Below are 21,128 nucleotides of genomic sequence, written 5' to 3' on the forward strand. Positions count from 1 at the left end.
TTTATGGAAGAACAGATGTTTCTGTACTTACTCTGAAGCCGGCTAAGTCATTTCAACCAGATGTACGCACCCTGGGCCCCGCCCCGCAACACTGAGTGTGACCCACTCCTCTTTCACTGTATATGAAGTTTACGTCTAAAAAGAGCCTCAGGATTGACACTTCCCCTCCTGCTGCCTGTTGGTACCTGCCTCCTGTCTACCTCCCCCTCTGAGGCTGGCAGGCAGCTCACAGGCCTGTCCTGCCGGCTGCGTTATTTTAAACGGTCTTCTCGCGTCGGCGCTGTCTCTCTCTATGGCTCAGGGCGCAGCCAGTATATGGGTGTCCTCTGTTTGGCCTACGTAGTATTCTCTGGAAGTCTGAGGCAAAATGTGAAAACCAGGGGACTTTACAGATTTCCAGGCCCACATGCCTGCAGGGCAGTGACCCCCAGGCAGGACAAGGCCTTCCCACCGGGGTGGGGCTCGAAGCTCCAGTCTGCCCCGCTGTGGGCCCCCCACGGTTCTTATCTCGCTTGTGGAGTTGGTTTCTTCCTGGTGGAGACCCGTTTCTAGGAGCCCCCATCTCTATCAAATGTGAGGAAACAGGAGCCACTCCGGACATGGGGTCCCTCCACCCGGCCTGCCTCCCCCGTCCGCCGATTGGCTGCAGCCATCGCAGGGCGCGTTGCTTGCCTTCCAAAGGACTGTGGCTCCAGTGTAGACGGGGCCTGCATTGGACAAGCAGATGGTCAGGCCGGCTCTGGGAGGGCCATTTTCTCGTGCAATGTGAGGACCTGTCCGCCTCGCTCGGAAGGATACAGTCTGCGCTGATGTGTTCATCCCACACCGCCAAGGGGTGGTGGACACACTGGTCAGGCCGGGGCGGCTGACAGAAGCACCCACTCGGGTTCATCTGGGTTGCCCGCACATAACTCAGGAAGACCCTGAAATCTGGCTGCAGGCTGCCCAACATGGACATTTAAGCAAAGTGCTCCTTGGGCACATCTCGCAGAGTCTAGTGAAGTCTAGCTGTGCCCAGAGACTGTGGCCTCCGCCTGGCCCAAGCCTGCAGCAGCGCTGCCTGAGCACACGACCGATCCCACAGCACAGGGCAGCCCCAGGCAGGGCCGGCCTGGGGAGGCAGCCGGGGTGACCTCCTGGGCAGTCAGCCCTAGTTCCCCTAAGGCTCTGGGATTCCAAAACACAGATGCCACCTCAACAGCAACACAATCGTGAATAGAGCCTGAGAGGATGGCTCATATAATTTTTTTCATGTGAGCTTAATTAACCATGTGAAATGTGTCCCTTTCATTTACATGTTACAGGAGGCAGGCGACTTCGGCATCAGCCCATTCTCACGGGTCACCATCAGGAAGACGAATCCATTGCACTCCCCTCCATCCTAAACCAGGAAACCAGGTGTGCCCAGCGACCAGCTGGATGAGGTGGCTGTGCCTGTCTGCCCCCCTCCACGCCGCCGGGACTGGCTCAGTACCTGCATCGCCTTGACCTCCGGGAAGTCCCCTGCAGAAATCTGGTACTCTCGCTGCAGCTGAATGTAGATTTCTGGCAACCGGCCGATCAGCTCTCTTTTCTTGTTCTCCTTTCCAAAAACGCTCGGCATCTCCTTCTTCAGGTGGCTGATGATGTAGGCATGAACCTGAGGGGGCATGTCAGTGAGGACGTGCCGTTTACAAGTGCACCAGACAAGATGGCATCTTACATGCATTGAACACACAACAGGTGCCCCTGCAGAGCCGTGGTCCTGGGGACAGGAGGGGGCCAGGCCTGGGGAGGGGGTGGGGGGAAACAACCCTGGCCCTGGGCATGCAGAATGTGGAGTGTGTGAGGTGTTGAGGGGGAGTAGGCTCAGGGTGGCTGGAAGGGAGGACCAGAGCTTGGGAGAGAGCTGGGCTGGGGGCAGGTGTGAGGGCTAGAGTAGAGGTGGAGCCAGAGCCACAGGCTGGGTGAAACCACTAAGGAAAAGTGAGCAGAGAAAAGCCCGCCATTAAGGGTCAGGAGGGGAAAGAGCTGGGAGAAGACCTTGGGGTGTGGAATGTGGCAGATGAGGGCTGCGGGAGGACAGAGACAGGGAAGAGGCCAGGTCTGAGTGGGACCTTAAAGAACAGGTAGCATGTGGGGGGAGGGGAGGGAAGAGCACGGATGGAGGTGCAGAGGGAGGAAGCTGGGCCACCCTTGGGGTGGTGCCAAGTATGAGGCTGCAACACAGCCTTGGTGGGAGGAGGTGGGGTGTGTTTAGACTCTGCTCGCAGAGCTAGGAGCTGATGGAGGCTTTCAAACAACTCCGCCATCCTAATGCTGTGCTGACGGTGATTCTGGAAGAGCAGAAAGGCAGGAATAACGCTGCTGTGGGCTCCCTGCTCTCCAGGCGGGCTGATGATGCCTGGCTGGGTTGGGGTGGGGGTGAGGCGGGGTTGCACAGATTTCCCTGGGAACCCCGTCCTGAACAGCATCCTTCAGGAAGGGTGACGGACTTGGGGAAGTCCACTGTGTCTGTAGGGAGTGAGTGGGATGGGTGGGGCCTGGGTGGGAAAGATCTTAGTTCTGGTGATTAACCGGAAGACCCCACAAGGAGAGTTTCATGGGGGGGTGGGCAGCATCCCGGAGCAGCAGGAAAGGAAGCTGGAGCGGGTGTGGACGGCCAACTGTGCGGAAACGGTACCCAATGAGCGGTGACATGAGGATTCCCGCAACCTTCCTGTGGACAGTGTAGAGCCCGAGGTCTCCACCGGTGGCACCAAAGTCACTTCTGCACAGGACCAGTGGCCTGGGCCCAGGCTGGACAGCAGAAGCTCTCGCGGGGAGAGGGACCCCCAGGACATGCGGGGGAAGCCCCAGAAACCCGGATCACAAGGGGGCAGCAGACCCAACCAGAACCCGAGGAGGGGTGAGTCCTGCTTGGCCCGTGTCCCCACCTTCCTTAACGTTCCACCCTTCCACTGATTTTCAACGTTAGGATGTTAGGAAATGCTCATTACAGAGGTTCTCTTTGTGAATCGAGACTTCTACAGAGTGATTTAGAAGTCGAGAAAATAGCAAATAAGAAGGGATTAGAAACAGAGCTGTGATTACAAAATGAAGATGACTATGTAGCTATGGACAACCCTATTAAAACAGACTTCTCCTGTAACCTTGCGGAAGAGTGGAAGTTAAATAAAGGGATTACGCAGGCACAGCCCGAGGTGCCCGCAGAGGGCCAGTGGGCAGGGACGCATGTGGGGCACAGCCAGGCCGCTCCGCCCGCAGTGAGTGCGGAGTGTGGCGCGGGTGTCGGCCGGAGGGTGCCGGCTCTTTGCCGTCAAGGTCCTTTTTCCGCCAGCACACAGGGTGCTGCCTATGCTCCCAGCATAGGCTGGGAGTTGATTCTACACCTTCTGTCACCAGTAAACTTGTTTATTTACTTATTTTTCCAATTAAAACAACTTACAATATTTACACGATTCTCTGAGATAGAGACCAAAAGTTTGGGAATCCTTTAGAGTAATGGGCTTTAACTACATTCCTGAGGATGTGATGACTGAGTGGGAAGACTAGCCATTTCCTTGCCTTGGGTAGTGCTGCCTGGCTGGGTTTGGATGGGGCTGGGGAGGGCCCCGAAGGACTTGGAGGGGCTGCCGTATTTAATCAGGGAGAACCAGCTCCCCACCAGGGGTCCTTGCATCATTCCTTGGCCTCCTGGAACGTCTGGGCTGAACCTGTGAATACAGCTCCCTCCCATGCCCAGACTGGACCCGCTCCGGAGCCAGCCCCAGCTGAAGTAGGAAGTTCCATAGCTGCTCAGTCTCCCATCTACCAGGGCTTCTTTCCAACACCTAATCCACACTGCCCCCCGCATTAGCTCAGGCCTGGGGCAGCTGCCAGGCCCCTGTAGGGATCCTTAAGGCCCCCTCACCATCTGCTGCTTCCAGGGAAGCAACAGAGCTTCCAGGCCCCTGCTCAGGGAAGGCTGATGCCCCACCCAGCCCCTGGCCCCCTAGGGTTGGCACCCTGTTCCTGAACACTTTCTGGTACCCAGCGGCCTGCTCTACCGGGGCCGAACTATATATGATATGTGCCTAACACAGTGCTCCACCCACCGCCTGGCACCTGCTCCCTGACCTCAGCTCCCGTAGTGTTCAGTGGCTGATGGCCGAAGCTGCGGAATAATGAGCCACCTTTGGACACCAGGCCTCCAGGGTCCTGTCATAACTGGGCAGTTTTCCTGTCAGTCCTTCACTCCTTCCTCCTCCCCCCACCTGCCCGGTGCTGCCTGAGTCATGACCTTCAGGTGACCTACTCATGCTCTCAGCCTCCGCCTCCACCTCCAGGAAGCTCCACTGGCCTGTTTTGTGGAAGTTTCCAATTGTGCCGTCTCTGCATGGCCACCCCCCCTCCTGCCCTCCCTTGGGCATCCTGAGACAATAATGTAGGGCCCCACCTCCACAAAGCTTATCAGCCCTGGCTGGTGTGGCTCAGTGGATTGAGAGCCAGCCTGTGAACCAAAGGGTCACCAGTTCAATTCCCAGTCAGGGCACATGCCTGGGTTGTGGGCAAGGTCCCCAGTAGGGGGTGCTCGAGAGGCAACCACACATTGATGTTTCTCCCCCTCTCTTTCCCCCTCCCTTCTCCTCTAAAAATAAATAATAAAATAAAATCTTAAAAAAAAAAAAGCAGCAGCTTATCGACAGGACCCCTTCCAGAAAATTCATACAACTTACTCAAGGTCACATGGTGAGTTAGGGGGTGTGGACAGTACATTCAACTGCCTCAGCCCTGTCCTCACAGAACTGCTTTCTGTGGGAATGAATAAAACCTCACTGAAGCTGTGAGGAATCTGAATTTGAAAATGAACTGCATCCTGTAGAGCACTGTGGGAAACTTTGAGGGTTGGCTTCTGATTGTTCCTACAGCCAGGGAAGCTTTGGAAGGCCGCTTAATCTGCGCCGCACCCCCCCCCCCTCCCCCGCCGACACTCAACACTTGTGAACACGATGTGGGTGAAGACTGCACCTTGTCATTTTCAAAGAACTCCTGGGAAACAGATGGCACAGCTGGGCTGCCTGAAATCCCCAGTCCTTGTCAGCAAAAGCCCTATGGGTCAAAGGTGTCTTTCCAAATAAAGTGGGATGGAGGGCCAGACAGGTGATGGTCCTGTGGAAGGGGGTGGGAACAGTCTGACACCTTTTGTTCTTCATAGTGAGGGAAAACTCACTGAGGAGAAGAGAAATGGGAAAGAGAAGAGGGGGGAGAGGGAGAAGAGGGGGAAGCAGGAGGAGGCCAGGCACTGGAAGGCCAGGGTCAGGTCAGCCACCTCTGCCGCTCACTGAGCAACTGGGGGAAGGCCTTTGAATCCCAGCCTCAGCTTGCTCACTTGCAATTTGGAAAGTACAACCCTTACCTCACAGGAAAGGTTACTGTCAGGAGGACATGGATTTGAATGCGGTATATCCACCAGACAGAGGAGTAAAAATGTCACATTTTATTGACTAGTGGTCAAAGACCAACAGCTGGAGGAATGATGCCAGCGAGGACTTGTGGCTATTTAGTCCTCACTGAACAGTTAATAACCTCCCCAGATTTGAACAGCAATGTGATGAATTTGAGTCCCAAGTGCTTCATTCACAAGTGAAGGGCCTTGCACCTTGGGGGCTTTTTAGACATTCCTCTCTTGGCCAATTTGCCTGCTCCACGTGTAAAAGTGGAAAGGCCCCAAGTGTCAGTTTTTCTCCGGGCTACGAACTCAATGAGCAGAAAGAGATGTCCTTCCTTTGGATGGACATGAGTTGACAGTTCACATGTAGGCTCTGCCACCACCTCTTTCACGGTGTCCTGTGGCAAGTGTTTGTATATATCCAGGACCAAGAAGCAGGTGCTCAGAGTGACACTGGATAGATCCGCCCGCGGCTTGGAGGGTGGCCCCGGCAGGGAGTGCTACAAGCACCCAGTGCTCATGGAATTTGGATGCTGGGGATCAGTCTGGGGGAAGTCAGTCTGGGAAAACATGGTTCCACACTCTGCCATCTTGGTTAACACAGCCTGGTTAACATACCTGCGTCTTTGTACGCCCAGCAGGAACCTAGCAAAGAGCACTAACTGTCAGGGGGTCGGCGCATTCTAAAGTGGGTTTATGATAACACAGAAATTTGGTTCATAAGGAGCCAAAAGACGCACGCACGGGGTTGTAGTGTGTGAGATGCGAGAGGCAGAGAGAAGCAGCACTTGGGAGAGTTTGTTGTTCTGTTAAAGTCACAGCTGGCGCTGACAGCCGTGTGATTCTGAACAGCTTAAAGGGGACTTGAGGGGACCCACCCAGTCATCTGAGGTCGACCTTCGAAGAGACAGGCTTCCCTACATGGGCTCAAGCAGACACACACATCCACAGCAGCTCTGGGCTGCCGACTGAGCTATTTTTAAAAGCCCCAGGGTGGACTAGCCCTCACCCCCTACTGCAGAAGGGTTCTCACACCGTAGCCTAATTTCTGCGCAGACGGAGGTGACGGCGCGCACAACCAGAAAGCTGGGCTCTGCGTGTTACGTGTGACCAAGAAGAGAACGTTTTGCAGATGAAACTAAATGCCACAGGAGGACAGTGAGCCCTCCAAATCACTGACCTCTCCTTTTCCTTCTCAGTTTGAGTTGTTCCTTCCTCAAATGGTGACTCATTTTTTGTTGAGCAAAGATCTCCAAATGGGTGGGAACCTTTCCTATTCTTGGGCAATGCGCTTATAAAGGGTGAGCTCTGATAGTGAACTGGCCTCAATGTTTACTTTTGTGCATTTGTCCCATAAAATACTACCAATTCTTTAATTTGGCTATTTTAATTATAGCCAAGTACAACTAAATTACATTTTCCTTCTATAAAAGACCAGTTCTTGGGTCTTTCCCCAAATAGCTTACTTGAAAGAATCAAGAAATGAACCCTGACTGGCATCCAACTGTGAGTGTTCTTCGAAGACTGGTGCCTGCGGACACCGTAAGACGCGCCCTTCGGGGCTAATGGAGGGCCCACTCCACAGGCCTCCTGTTGTCTGAAATGGGCAGCCATGAGCCAACACGTACATAGACAGGGTCGTGAAACCATTACATTGTAAGAGCTCTTTGGTAAGAGCGGCACTTGTCATGTTGTTAAAGTGTCGTCTTTATGACACCAAGAGTCAGGCTAACGCAGCGCTGGCCCAGGGCCGACCCACTGGTTTTGTTTCTGGATGGGCCATGGGCTCTGCCCGATTATGGAGTCCTACAAATACACTCAGTCCATGCCCCAACTTGGATCTGACACCTCCTATGACATCTGCAAACATAATAGCCTTTCCGGGTTTTGAAACTGTCAGCTCGAGAAATCTCTAAACTTTTGCAGGGTTTCTGTGGACAGAGAATGCTGTAGAATAAAAAGAACAGCAGATTGATGCACAGCGCAGAGGCACAAGTAGGAAGGGCAATAGAGGCTGTCCACTCGGGACTGCAGGAGCTGGACTGACTGAGGTTCGAATCCATATTTTGCGACTTACAGGCTGTGAAGCCTTGGGCAGGTTGCTTCACCTTTCTGAGCTCCAGCTCCCTCGTGCGAGCAATGGAGACAGTGCCCAGCTCTGGGAGTCATTGACTGGTTCAGACAAAATAACGTGTACCGCCAGCCATAACGCCTCGGGAATACTGCAGACCCTCGGAAAGGGTTGACTTGCAAAAGGAAAACTGGATCAAGAGAAGTAAAGATTAATACACCAAAATCAAAGAGCATTTTTAAGAAATAAATACAGCAAAGAGAAAAACTCAGGTGACTCCGTATCCATCTAAGCAACAGTGAGTTCACTGCAGACGGTGTGAAGTGATGGCGTCGAAGGGCACTGTGCTGGGCTCCTGTCCGCCGGAGACCGTCTCCCGGCCCCACGCAGCGCAGCACTTCCCCAGGAGCACACAGGCCCTGAGAAGCCAGGCTGGAACTTTTGTCCTTCAAGCATGTTTGTGAAAAGGAACAAGCCAGCACTATTCTCAGGAATTAAAAAAAGGCAAGCTTTTTTCCTAGAAGTAAGCTCAGCAAGTTGACCGCCCCCTGCCCCCATCCACACAAGGGCCTCCATTATTCCTGTGTCTGTCAGGAGCGGCCTTCTGTCCACTCCCCACAGACACGGGCCATGCCGGCCCATTCAGAGGGCCCAGCATGCAAGGGTGGCAGGAAGTCCCATGCCCTTGGCACTCCCAGTGGGTGAGTCCTCGGCTCTGTAGTTCTTTATATGCCTGAATACAGCTGCGTCTTCAGTCACTGGGCTCTCAACAGTAACAGGTAAATTAAATACGTCCATGTGCATTTAAAAGTAGTTCCAGAAGATCTTGAAATCTACAAAGGCTGTGACACGATTCGCCAGCCTTGGTTATAAGATAATGTGGGGTATTGTGAACCCTGAAGGTTAAGTTCAGCTGTATCAGCTGGAGAAAAGAAATGCCACATGCCACCGGGTCACTAAATGGGCAAAATCAGACTTCCTGCCACCGAGCACTAGGCCCAGGACAAACAGGAGAGACAAATCATTTTGGGAGAGCTGCAAGTAAGTGAGCTGACAAGCTGATTAGCACACCGCCTTGCAGAGCTGGGATAAAAGCGGCTGTGGTTCCAGAAAGGAAGCGGCTTGTAGCAGGAAGAAAGGGTGCGCAGCAGCGACTCGCAGGGGCGCCAGTGACTGCGGACTTGCTGAGCTGTACGGGAGGAGTGTGTAAGCACGCATGGACATGGACATGGGCATGGGGTTGGGGAGCGAGGGAGGACAAGAGCTGATGGAGGTGCTGGTGTACTTAGAGCGCGGCAGCCAGGGAGGCCTTTCTTGGACCCCGGAGAGGTGCTGCTGTGCGAGCACATGGGCATGAAGAGAGGCTGCTGAGGAGCGATGTGGTGGAGTCGCAAGGCTGGCTGCCCTCAGTGAAGCCCACCTGCCTTCCCTGGCAGGACCCTCCTCAGAGCACTGTGTCCTCGCCCCGAGGGCACACAGCTCGCCATCTGTCACGGGTTTGGCGCCACCCTCCCCCACCTGACTGGGCTCTCCAGCCCTGGCCCAGGGGTGCTGAGCGAGTGTTGGCCAAATGAGGTGGTAGTGGGGGCATGCTGGGCCCCAGAGCCAGACCAGAAGCCACTCAGTCCAGAAGGCAAAGGGAAGTGAGCCGACCTTGCCTCCTGACCAGGGTGCCAGTGGGTTGAGAGACAGGCCTGTGGACTGTTTTTAGCTGAAGTGACGAGGCCAAAGCAGAAGGCTAGAGTAAGAGCCAGGAGGGCTGTCTGTTTGTCCTGGCTTTGTCCCTCATGGATTAGGTGACCCTGGAGAGACCACTTACCCGGCCTTGCCCTTGTAAAATTAGGGAGATTAGGGAATCAGGATAGACCTCCGGTTCCTAAACCCAGCTGCCCATCAGAATCACCTGGGGAGCTTTACACACAACGCCCCCGCCCCCGCCCCCACCCCCACCAGAAGCTCTGGCGTAGGGTCTGGGAGTTTACATTGGGTAACGCTCCGGGGTGCTTCTGATGATCACCGGACTGAAACTCTGGAGGCACTTTCAGCGCTAGGGGACAATGATGTTATGAAACGTGCACATATTTTTAAAAGAATTTTTCCTATAGTTTTTCTTAGAGAGGATGCATGCTTTTCTCTCCTCAGAGACATGACAGAAGTGACTCTACTTACTACTTGAGGGCCGTCAGCAGACTGCCACTCACCCGACAGGCACACCTTCCTGGGGCTGCGGAGAGTCTCTACGACTGCCGACTGCGCTGGGGCGGCTGGAGCCGCCACCGTTCACCTGCCCACAGGCCACAGCCAAGGATGGGACAGCTAGGTTAGGCTGAGCCAGCCTTCCTTCTGGGTTCCTCTGGGTCCCGACAGTGACATCAGGTTCTGTGTCACAGGCGCAGGGTGACTAGTGCTGGCCTCTCAGGACGGCACGAGCCCCTCCCAAACCACCTCTCCCTAGTTCCCTTGCTTAGGTTCCCATTGTCCTAACTCAGCGATTTTCAACAGGTGTGCCGCAAGAATTTTTAAAACATGTGATACCTGAATTTTTAGTCAGGGCCACTGACCTCTTTTCCTTTGGATTGTCAAAATAAAAATATAACAACAGCGAACACAACAATAGTCAACTGGTGTGAATGAATCAAAATCACACCAATTTTTTTTTGTCAAATTGGCAAAAAATATATTTTTGGTGTGCCGCAGGGCTTCAGTAATTAGTTTCTGTGTTGCCACGAGGTGGAAAAGGTTGAAAATCTCTGTCCTAACTCAACAGTAGCTTCCAGGTAGAAAGTGCACCGATCCCTTCCTTGCGCTGGTGCTACCCCGAGTGCTCTGCCAGCCCTGCATCCTGACCCCTCACAAGCACCCTGTGAGGTGCTCCTCTTAGCTGCATTTTACAGATTAGAAACAGGGTTTGGGAAGGTTCAGCCATTTGCCCGAGGTCAGAGAGCTAGCAGCCAGAACCTAAACCGGGACACTGATCTCGAGGACACGGGCTCTCTTCCAACCCATGACAAGTTCTGTTCCTTAAGTCTCCTGGGATGGGGTGCCCCACCCCTTTCTCTTAGAGGGGAGAGTGTGGGAGGTGCCCCTGCCTGAGTCTGCCACCCGGGGGTATGTGCTGGCTTACCTTGGCCAGCCTCGCTCGCTTGATGAGGTCGTTGAGTTTGCGCACAGCTGCCTTCTGGGGGAGGCTCTGTATGTCTCGGAAGAGGTCCTGGGCCTCAGCCTCGAAGAGCCTGCGGTTGTCAGTGTTCTGCAGGGGCTGCGCCCAGAAGGAGCCGATGTAGACGCGCAGCACCTCGGGCGTGTTGATGACCTTGCCCAGGGACCACATGAGGGCCCCGTAGACGCGCATCAGCTGCTGCGTGTCCACTTGGTCGGCCTTGTTCAGCACCACGCGGATCTTGTCGTCCTGGCCCCGGAAGGCCTTGATGGCCTCCGAGAACTCGTCCGAGATGTCCAGTTTGTGAGCATCAAAGAGCAGGATGATCCTGTCGACGCGCTCAGCGAACCACTGCAGGACCTGGCAGAAGTCGTACCCTAGGTGGAGAGAGGGGCATGTCAGCACAGCCACTGCTGAGTGTGGGAGGCACGTTTAACCAGCCCGGGAGTCGCTGGTTCTCCAGCAGCAGCAGCCAGGGAGAGAGCCTGTCTCCACGCTGGAGGCTGTGGGGGCCTTGTGACCTGAAAAAGCACTTTAAATGGGGTCCCCTGGGTTGGATGCATCTAGTTAATGCTGGGTTCCTGGGAGTCCCTCTATGGGAAGAAACAGAGAATAGAAAGGGGCTCACGGTCACTTTGGACATTGCTTACTCCCATATCTGTAATCTCATCTGGTCCTCACGGGTCTCTTATTCCACCTAGAACTGTTCTTTGGGTCGAGGGACAAGTTAATCGGCGGCTCTATAAAACCACGGGCCATGGGTCAAAAGCCCTTACTTCTATTGGAGTCTTGCTTTTCTGAAAGTGTCAGAGATGGAGAAGGAAGGAAACCCGGAGGCCACTTGGAATCCCACTGGGTGTCCAGTGAGCCCAACAAAAGCAGAACTGCCTTCTCCAAACCCAAGTTTTTAAGAGTGTTGAGGTCAAAGGTTGGGCTGGCTGCAAATGTGACTGATATTTATCATTTGGACTATTTATATCTTAAGGATGTTGTAAATATTTTTAAAAATTTGGTCTCACAGCCATTCTGTGAAATGGTCTCTTGCCAATTTCTTTTTTAAAACGCCTAGGCCCACCACAAATTGTTTAGTTTGTTTTGGCCACATACCAATACGCTTCAAATCATGCAGTTAAATCAACACTCCTCTCAGCCTGCGGTGGAGACTTCAGGCATTTCCCTAGGGAGCAGAGCCCCGAAAAGCAAACAAGAGGGGGCCAGTCGCACAAGCCTCGCTGTTAATCTCAGCCTGATTGCGGCAGCCGCGGAAGCAGAGTCTCAAGGCAGCCCCGTCGGAGCTCGAGGGCACCTTTCCTGACTCCTGTTTTAGTGCTTGTGGGTATTTTTTAGATTTTGAAAACTTCCAAACACCTGAAAGTCTAGAGAATCATAACATGAATGTTGATATACTCACCAGGTAACTTTAATAAATTTTGACACTTGGCCTTGTTTGCTTCAGATTCTTTAAAAGGTTTAAGTCTGGTTTATTTATATATAACAAAGTACCACACAGCACTGAGGATGAACTAGATTTTCATTTGTCAAAACAGGCCAATCTGCAAAAAATTGCTGAGTAAAAAAGTCAGCTTTAAAAGGGTATGTTCAGTGTGGTAACTAACGAACGTTCAGGTAAAATGCTGAACGGCACCCAACGGCGACAAGTTGCAGCACGGACACAAAAATGTCGACCCCACAAAGGGCGTCCGTGCGCTCAGGTCTCTGTGAGATTTGAAGGGCGGGTGTAAGGGGAGCAGCTGAACACGCAGACCGGACACAGACACGTTTTTAATTGAAAAATCCACAACGTTCAACCACGCTGGAGCCCCCGGTGCACGTCCCCACACGAGCGGGCTGCGCTCGGCCCTCACTGCTCCATTCTGCCGCACGCCCTGATTCCCTGGGGGCGGGAGGACCCCGCGGGTCTCGGAAGGGGCCGTGCACTTTCACTGCTGTCAGCTGCAGTTTAGAACAGAGGAAAAGCAAAGGCCCATCGAAGGGGCCACACGGTGGCATGTACAGATTCAGAGTCCAGATTTCACTAGCAGTTCTGTCCCTGTGAGGCCAGAACAAACTGTCTCCTGAGGAAAGAGAAAGCGGTTCTGTCATTTGAGACCAACTTGTGGGCCAGAGCCCAGGTCCCGGTAGATCCTCAGCAACTGAACGAGGCTTCCCTGGGAAGACACCCCGGCCACCCAACGTCCAGCAGGACCTGCCTGGGAGCTTGCTTTTCCTGTGGTGATGACTGACTTCTCTCTGACCCAAACATTCTCTCACTTGGTGTCTTTTGTGACAAAAATCAGGTAACTGAAGGTTCAGAAACAGGTTAAAGAAAACCGTGTCGGGTGCACAGTGGAATAGATGCGAGTTGCCTTTTGCTGAACACCCTTCCTGTTGGGGTGGGGGGTTCCTCATGGGCCCAAGAAGCTACAGGTTGGGGTACAGGTGATCTAGAATCAGACAATCAGCACCTTCCACCACAGTGGGCTAGAGACTCTTGAGGGAGTGAGCAGACACAGGGGGAATGAGACTTTATTCATAGTGGTGGCTTCCTAACCTACTTTTTCAGCCTACTTCTCCACCTTTTTCATGAATTCTGTGAGTGACCTTATCTTCTGGAATATTCCTTTGCTGCTTAAGTCAGCCAGAATCAGCCTCTTTGGTTTGCTATCAAGAACCATGATTGGTAAATAACGTTTTCCCACATTTAAATATTTCTGGGTGCTGGAGGCTTCTTACAGTCAGAGCCGAAGGCAACTTGTCACTCCCGTAACTGCCGCCACCGGGCCGCACGCACATGTGGCTGTGTAGACTCGCATCTCTTCCTCCGAGGGCCACCTGGGTTCCGGGGATGGCCCGACAGCATCACATGTGTTGAAGCTTTACCTTAAATTTGGGTTCCTAATACTCATATATTTTAAATATCTTTTAAAAATACTTCATTCCAATGCTTTGGTGCAATAAGAAGTCACTGGGCACTGAGCTGCCGGATTAAGTTTACTGTAAGTGAGCCCATTACTCGTCTCTGGAGGAACGGCTGCACACACACATTGTCTCGTGCTACAGTAACAGTGAGAGCTTACTAGCGCTTAAGCAGCACAGGTAGGCAGAGCAGTGTTCGCCACGGGCAGGAGTAAAAGGCTCACTGGCCAGACATCGGGCAATGCAATCAAGGGTGAAGAGATCACCGGTGTTTCAGAATACAGACGACTTATCAAAGCTGGGAAGGCTGGTTTCCTCAAAGCCCCTCCCCTCCCCACCCCACAGTTTTTAGTATCATTCACGCGGTTGTGAGACCGTCCTCACCGGCCGTCCCCACCGGCCGTCCCCAGAACCCCTTTCATCTTCCCAGACTGGAACTCTGTGCAGTGTTTGCCACATCAGCGTAATGTCCTCGGTGCATCCACGTGCTCAGGTGCTGTAGCATGTGCCAGAACTTCCTTCTTTTAAAGCCGAATAGTTCTGCTCAATTCTTCCATCTTTGTGATATGAGACAGACACCACCAAATACTTATCTACCAAAAAGTTCTGGCTGATTTTTAAGAAAAGATTTAATTATGATATTTAGTCTGCCTGAATAAATGCAGAAGGAAGACAGTGATTCACAAGGACTTAGAGGCTGCCGATTCTCAAAGTGTGGTCTTATCAGAATCAAGGAAGGAGCTTGCTAAAACTTAGCCTCCCAGCCCCTCCCTAGAACCACAGAACTGAAATCCTGGGGTCGGGCCTGGTGAGTGTTTTACAAGCCCCCCAGCTGACTCTGACGCCTGGTGCAGCCTGAGGACCACTGCCGGAGACTGACCACTAAGGATGGATGGCAGCTGTGTCTGCGTTGTTGTTGGTCGCAAGACAAAGCACATTTAAAGTAGTTTCTTTTTATTATTAAAAAAGTTACCCATCGATGGTAAGATAGTACATCATGGAATTGAAGAAAACTGGAATTTGAATCTGCTAATTTGAAGACGGATTTTAAAATTCAGGAAAGCTCCCCTGTCGTTGCTTGTGCGGGGCCTTAGCCCGGGCTAGCCCTGGCCCTCAGGGTTAGGACCTGGAAACCCAACCCACTCCGCCTCAGTCTTCAAAACACATGGGCAACCCTTGATTCAGTTACATGCTACTTAACTTTAAGCCCCAATTTTCTCATCTGTAAAATCAGGTTATTGAGTGTACAGTATTGATACTTAGTAAACTTTCAATCAGAATGAGCTGTTGTTATTATTTCTACTTTCTCCTCTGCTGTAGGAGGACTCTCATGTTCCCTCTTCTGAGCCCCCAGAGCCCTGTGCTTGCGCCCCCATCACGCTGCCCACACAGTGTGTTACCATCGGACAGACACACGGGGCTCTCTCATTCGGGGACATTCTTTACTTGCGAGGACCATGTTTCCTCACAGCTGCACTGGACAGTGGCTATCAGTGTGGGCGTCGGACTCGGGTTGCCTGGGATTTGACCCTGGATCCATGGCTTACTTACTAGTTCTGTGGCTCCAGCAAGTTACTCAGCCTCTCCGTGCCTCCTTTCCTTATCTGGAAAATGGAGTTAATAATAGTATCCACATACCTCATGGGGCTGCAAACTTAATATTTGTGGAGCATTTTGAATCATCTTGGCACCTAGAAAGCTCTCCAAAATGTTATCTACTAGTTATTTTTAAAGTCTTTGTATCCAGTGCCCAGTGCGTGGTGGGAGGTGCAATAAACATTTGATGAAGGATGCCTGGCTGGGTGAAGCATAGTCTGCAGCCATGGAAAGAAATGAAATGGGTTGGCATAAAGGTGACAGTGCAATGATGCAGGAGCCAAGGGAGAGGACCGGTGCTCAGAAAACAGCTAATAGAAGACAGCTACTGAGCGGGGAGCCACTCGTAGTTTATGAATAGAGCTGGTGCACTCCCAAGGGCCCACTGGCCTTCCTTTTCTTGCTTGTGAAATGGACAGACTTCTACCCATTGGTCTTAAAGACCCCAGGTTGCAACTAAAATAGATCTCTGATTCTATCACAGACACTTCCTGGCTTAAGAAAGTCCAGTGCATCCCCGTGCTGGCTGGGATAACTCAGGGCAATACTGTACTCAGCAGGAGGAGAGCAGTGAGTTCTCCCAAAGGTCCTGTTACAGAAGATGGTCAGGTCTCCGTTAACACGAGGTAGGTCTGTGGTGGAACTACCACTTCAAACGAGATCGAAAGCCAGTGGTCCTCAGACTGAACGTGGCCCCTGGCTGCTGGTGTGCTGGGCCGACACAGCGTCTCTGCACTTTGAGTCGAGTGTCTTTGCTGCAGACATGCACTGTTTGCCGGGCCCTCCTCTGAGTGGACACCACAGCTCTGACTCCACCTTAGAGACAGACTGTGCCCTCTGAGAAGCCACCCTGGTGCTCTCGGGCTTCCACAGGGGTCTCGTAACCCCCCAGAGAGCTGTGCCATGTAAGTTCACAGGCGTCTTCCCAACTGGGCCGTGAGAACCTGAGGGCAGGTCCCCGTCTTCCCCTGTCCTCTCCAGCGTCAGACGGCGCTCACCCAAGCAGGTCTCAGCAAACTCTTCCTGAAGGACTGAGTTTGCTGGGGAAATGTATGAAAAATTCCCAGAACTGGCTTTAAACAACTTTTTGGAACACATCTCTCTGGAAATTAGAAGTACACTAAACATCTTGGAATTTAAGAGGACATGTTAAATACAAAAATAAAAAAATGGATCAATAATTACCAAGTGCCTAGGATGTGCTTGAAACTACTGCTGAGGGACATACAAAACTGAGGCTGCGAGCTCTCCCCATAATAACCCCAAGTAGAAACAACCCAAATGTCCCTAAGCCGGCGAACGGGTAAACCGTGGTGCATCTACACAGGGGAATACTACTCAGTAATTAAAGAAACAAGCAGACACATGCAACGACTCGGGCGAATCTCAGAAACATCATGCTCAGTGAGAGAAGCCAGACACTACGGAGCACATACTGTGTGATTCCATTTAATCTGAATTCCGGGACAGGTGGCGCTAAGTGGCAGAGAACAGATCAGCAGTTGCCTGTGGCGGACAGTGAGGCTGGGGCTGACTGCCAAGTGGCACAAATGAAGAAGGAACTCCTCAGGGTGACAGAAAGTTTCCATTTCTTGATGATGTTGGTTACACGAGCATGCAAATTTATCAAAACACGAATACAATGAAAATGAGTGCATTATTATATGCCACACTTCAATAAAATTGACTTAAATAGTAAAAACAAAACAAAACAACAACTAAGAAAAAAAAAGAAAAAGGAAAAAAGAAAGTGGAGAAAAGAAAGAACCCAAAGCTGCTAAACTTGTTTAGAGATATACATCTCTAGCCCTGACTGGTATGGTTCAGTGGGTTGGACATCGTCCCGCAAAGCAAAAGGTCGTGGGTTTGCTTCCTGGTCATGGCGCCTGCCTGGGTTGTGGGCTCAGTCCCGTCAGGGTGTGTACGAGAGGAAACTGATTAATCACATCGATGTTTCTCTCTCTCTCTTTCTCCCTCCCTTCCCCTCTCTCTAAAATAAATAAATAAAATCTTTTTTTAAAAAAAGATATATATCTCCACAAACTGCTGACTGGATCGGAAGTCGAAATCTATTAATCAAGGGGACCCTGCAACTAATCTGGCTGATATGAAGTTGAATTTAGCTTCAATTGAAATCAGACTTAACCAAAAAAATTAATGTTCACATTTGGCTAGTCCATTGGAATTTTGAGTTATGTAACTTCACATGTCCTGCCTTTTGGCCTAGGTGTAAAAAGAGCCTCTCCCGGTGCTGGATTAGGGATGAGAATGCTTTGAATGTGTGTGTGCACATGTGTACATGTGAGCATGCATGCCGGTGTGTTGTATGTGTCTGTGAGGTCTGTCCAGAAGGTGTCCAGCCATGCACTATGAAAAAGAGACATTTACTGTAGAAAATACAAGATACAAGAAACATTGTACATAGGACCATGATGTCTTAGTCCCCTTCAAAGTAGGCCCCTTGGGACCTCACACAGTTCTCCCAATCACCATCAGCTGTTGCGTTGTAGTTTCCTGAATTTCTTCAATGGTCTGGAATCTCTTCCCTTTCAAAGGTGATTTAGTTTTGGGAAAATCCAGAAGTCGCAGGGTGCCCAATCTAGGCTGTAGGGGGACTGAGTCACCTGGGTCATTTGATGTTTTCCCAAAAAACTCTGCAGGAGACGTGATGTGTGAACAGGCACTCTGTCTTGATGAAGCTGCCATCGCCGGTTGCCAGTGGCTGCGGCCTTCTGAATCACCTGAATACTTTCTGCAGAGGAATGTTCAGGCTTAACACAAAATTAAATGCAGATTCGTTGCTCTACTCGCTCAGTCATTTTGAATGTGGCACCACACAGTACACATGCTCACTCAATGGCATCTACCGCGCCCACTGACTAGCACAGTGAAGTCATTGTTCACACATGCACATTCCAGTCCACTCTCCTTGGCTGCCAGGTCACATCGATGTCATGCAAACCGTTCTTGTTATATTAACAATGGCTGGACTTTTTCTGGACAGACCTCATATGTATGTAAGTATCAGCGTGGTGGGTGGGGGGGTGTAAGAAATCAACATAATAGACCTGTCCCCATGGTGCTCAACATAGTTTAAAAATTTATTCATTCAATTATAGACATTTAAGTTCTATAAGACCTTCTAATGGAACTTTTATTAGCCTGGAACAAAACAGAGATATAATCAGTCCAATGCTTAAAAATATAATTTCTATCTTTGCAAAAGGGCCCGAAAGCTCTATAGCTTTGGGAGCTGGGAAAGAGAATTTGTTCTGCGGAAGATCCCAGCTTGGCATTCTTGGCTCCATGTTCTGGGAACAAAAGGGAGAGGGCAGGAAGGAAAGGGGGCCCCTTCCACCCAATCAGGAGCTTCCCGTCACAGTCCCCATGGAAATTGGTCTCCATCCCAGCCAAAGGGACCCACTGGGAAATGGCATCTGAGGTTAGAACAGTGGGAGCCTGGCTCAGGTAAATACAGGGCAGGGGCCAGGAGGAAGCAAAATTGGCGGAATATTTTTAATAGAAAAACAGGAAAAAAGAACTTCAATTTATTCCCAGAGCCAAGTTTCTAATTACATGGAGTAATTAGAAACAAGGAGTGTGTCAATAGAAGGATGCAAGATAATGAAGACAGCCAGACGGAGGCCAGGTTCCCCCGCCATTCCCCTAGCCACATTCTTGGGGCGGCGAGGCCACTTGCCCAGCTGGACTCGGCTCAAGACTCTGCTCAGACCGCTCCTCTTTGGTGGAGCCCGGGCCTGCCCCTCCCGGAGCTGCAGCTACACTGGACGGCAGGGTGTCTGTGCCCTGCCCCAGCACGGACGGCGTAGATTTGCTGTGTACCACTGGCCTCTCTCCCTGGGCCCCCAGGTGTCAGGTCTATCTCTGTGTCCCTGCCGCACCCAGTCATTATCCAGCACAGCCTGTCCAGTTCAGAGGGGCACTGAGGGGGACCGTGCTGGCAGTGCCGCCCGACGGCCTCTCTCACCCCTGGCTCCTTCCTCTTCTGTCCGGCCCTTTGATCCCCGCCCCTTTGTAGGACTCGGGCTCTCCCGAACTGTGAGTGTCCTGATTACTTCTAGAGCAAACGTTCACAGAACAAACCCTCCACCACTACCCCCTGCCTGACCTCTCCACCTTTCTCAGGGTCTCTCACTAAACCCAAACGACACCGCGCCCTTTGCTGTCCCCCGAACGTCCTGCACTCTCCTGCCTCTGCGCCTTTGCCCAGGCTTTTCCTTCTGCCTGGGATGTCCGCCCCTCTTCTCTGTCTCCAATACAGATATACTCTTGATCTTTAACTTTATTTTTTATTGTAGTTTCCCACTTCCATTTGTCCCCTTATACCTTCCCACACATATATTCTTACTGCATGAAGAATTTTCCTGTCATAACACTTACACCCTATGATGATACATTTATTTGGTGATTACGAGGCAGAAATTTTATGAGGGCAGACACTCTGCCTCTCCTTTTGTTCACTGCTGTACACCCAGCATCTGCTACTGAACGTAATAGGTTTTTGGTAAATTTTCTTCATTCCTTGAAAAATTAAAAATAGAACTACCATGTGATCCAGCAATCCCATGTCTGGGTATTTATCCAAAAGAATTTAAGCCAGGATCTTGAAGAGATATCAGCGTTCTCACGTTCACTGCGGCACTACTCCCAATAGCCAAGATGTGGAAACAGCCTCGACGTCCACCGGCAGAGCAATGAAAACGAGAACGGGGCGTATGCACACAACGGGGTATTGTTCAACCTTAAAAAAGGACACTCTGTGATATGCCACAACCCAGATGAAGCTGGAAGACGTGATGTCACGAGAAATAAGCCAGGTACAGACACCACACGCTTCCGCTTGCACAAGGCACCTGAAACAGGCAAACTCAGACTCAGCGGGACAGTGGTGGCCTGGAAAACAGGGCGTCACGCTGGACAGGCCTGGAGTCCAGTTAAGCAGGAGACCTGCTGTGTGACAGTGTGTCTATAATTGGCAATGCTCTACGGTACCCTAAAAAGTTTAAGAGGGTAGATTCTCATGTTAATAAAATAAAATAAAATAAAATAAAAAATAAAATAGAATTTGTTTAAAGAAGTGAATTGACTTGAACAGAAGTGTAATTGATTTTGCTTTAGTAAGTTAGAGGGTTTAGTTGCTTAAATAGTACTGTAAGTTTCTTTTTTAAAAAGGCGGTTACTAAATATAGGAAGTACAACTCTGCTAAAATAAACATCAAATATCTGGGATCAGTCAGGTATTAAATACATGTTTTCAAAAACAGCTGCTTCAGTTAAACTCGCGCAAGGAGTCCTGGTACCGTCTCCAGGCCGAGTTTACTTTGCAACTGGAAAAGGCTGTTTCTGAGAAGGTTACTGGGGGCGGTATGGAATAAAAGCTAAAGTAAGTGCTGGCAGCAAACATTTACTGGGCTCTGTCAGCGTCCCAGGCTGCTCCGAGGGCTTTCTGTCAGCAGAATCGCCTGCAGTCCTCACAATGACCCCACGAGTCAGGTACTATTATTATCCCTGTTTCGCAGGCAAGGATACAGAGACTCAGAGAGGTTAAAGAACTTACCCAAGGGCACACGGCGACCTCCCAGGGGAGCCAGGATTCAAAGCCAGGGACCCTCCTCCCAGAGCCTGCGGTTTATTCACTGACTGTGCCTTACGTGCACCAGAACGGTTGGGGCTGGAGATCACTTTTATTTTTGTCTTTTTTGATCTTTATTTATTTATTTATTTTTAAAATTTATTTTTTTTTAAAGATTTTATTTATTTTTAGAGAGAGGGGAAAGGAGGGAGAAAGAGAGGGAGAGAAACATCAGTGTGTGGTTGCCTCTAACGTGGCCCCTGGGGACCTGGCCCACAACCCAGGCCTGTGCCCCGACTGGGGATCAAACCAGCGACCCTTTGGTTCTCAGCCTGTGCCCAATCCACTGAGCCACACCAGCCAGGGCTCGATCTGTTTTTTA

At 51.2% G+C, this 21,128-nt stretch overlaps 1 protein-coding gene across 1 annotated transcript in view; it reads right to left on the reverse strand.

Annotated features, from left to right (window-relative positions):
• EHD4 (EH domain containing 4) overlaps positions 1 to 21,128 on the reverse strand; it is a 69,772-nt gene that overhangs the window by 9,034 nt on the left and 39,610 nt on the right. Inside the window, exons 4-5 of the mRNA XM_024567446.4 lie at positions 10,606 to 11,018; positions 1,475 to 1,639 (exon numbers count right to left, since the gene is read on the reverse strand). Of these exons, the coding sequence (XP_024423214.2) occupies positions 1,475 to 1,639; positions 10,606 to 11,018 (578 nt within the window). The remainder of the gene's footprint in view (positions 1 to 1,474; positions 1,640 to 10,605; positions 11,019 to 21,128) is intronic.

The sequence above is a fragment of the Desmodus rotundus genome, chromosome 7, assembly GCF_022682495.2.
Source record: "Desmodus rotundus isolate HL8 chromosome 7, HLdesRot8A.1, whole genome shotgun sequence".
NCBI lineage: Eukaryota > Metazoa > Chordata > Mammalia > Chiroptera > Phyllostomidae > Desmodus > Desmodus rotundus.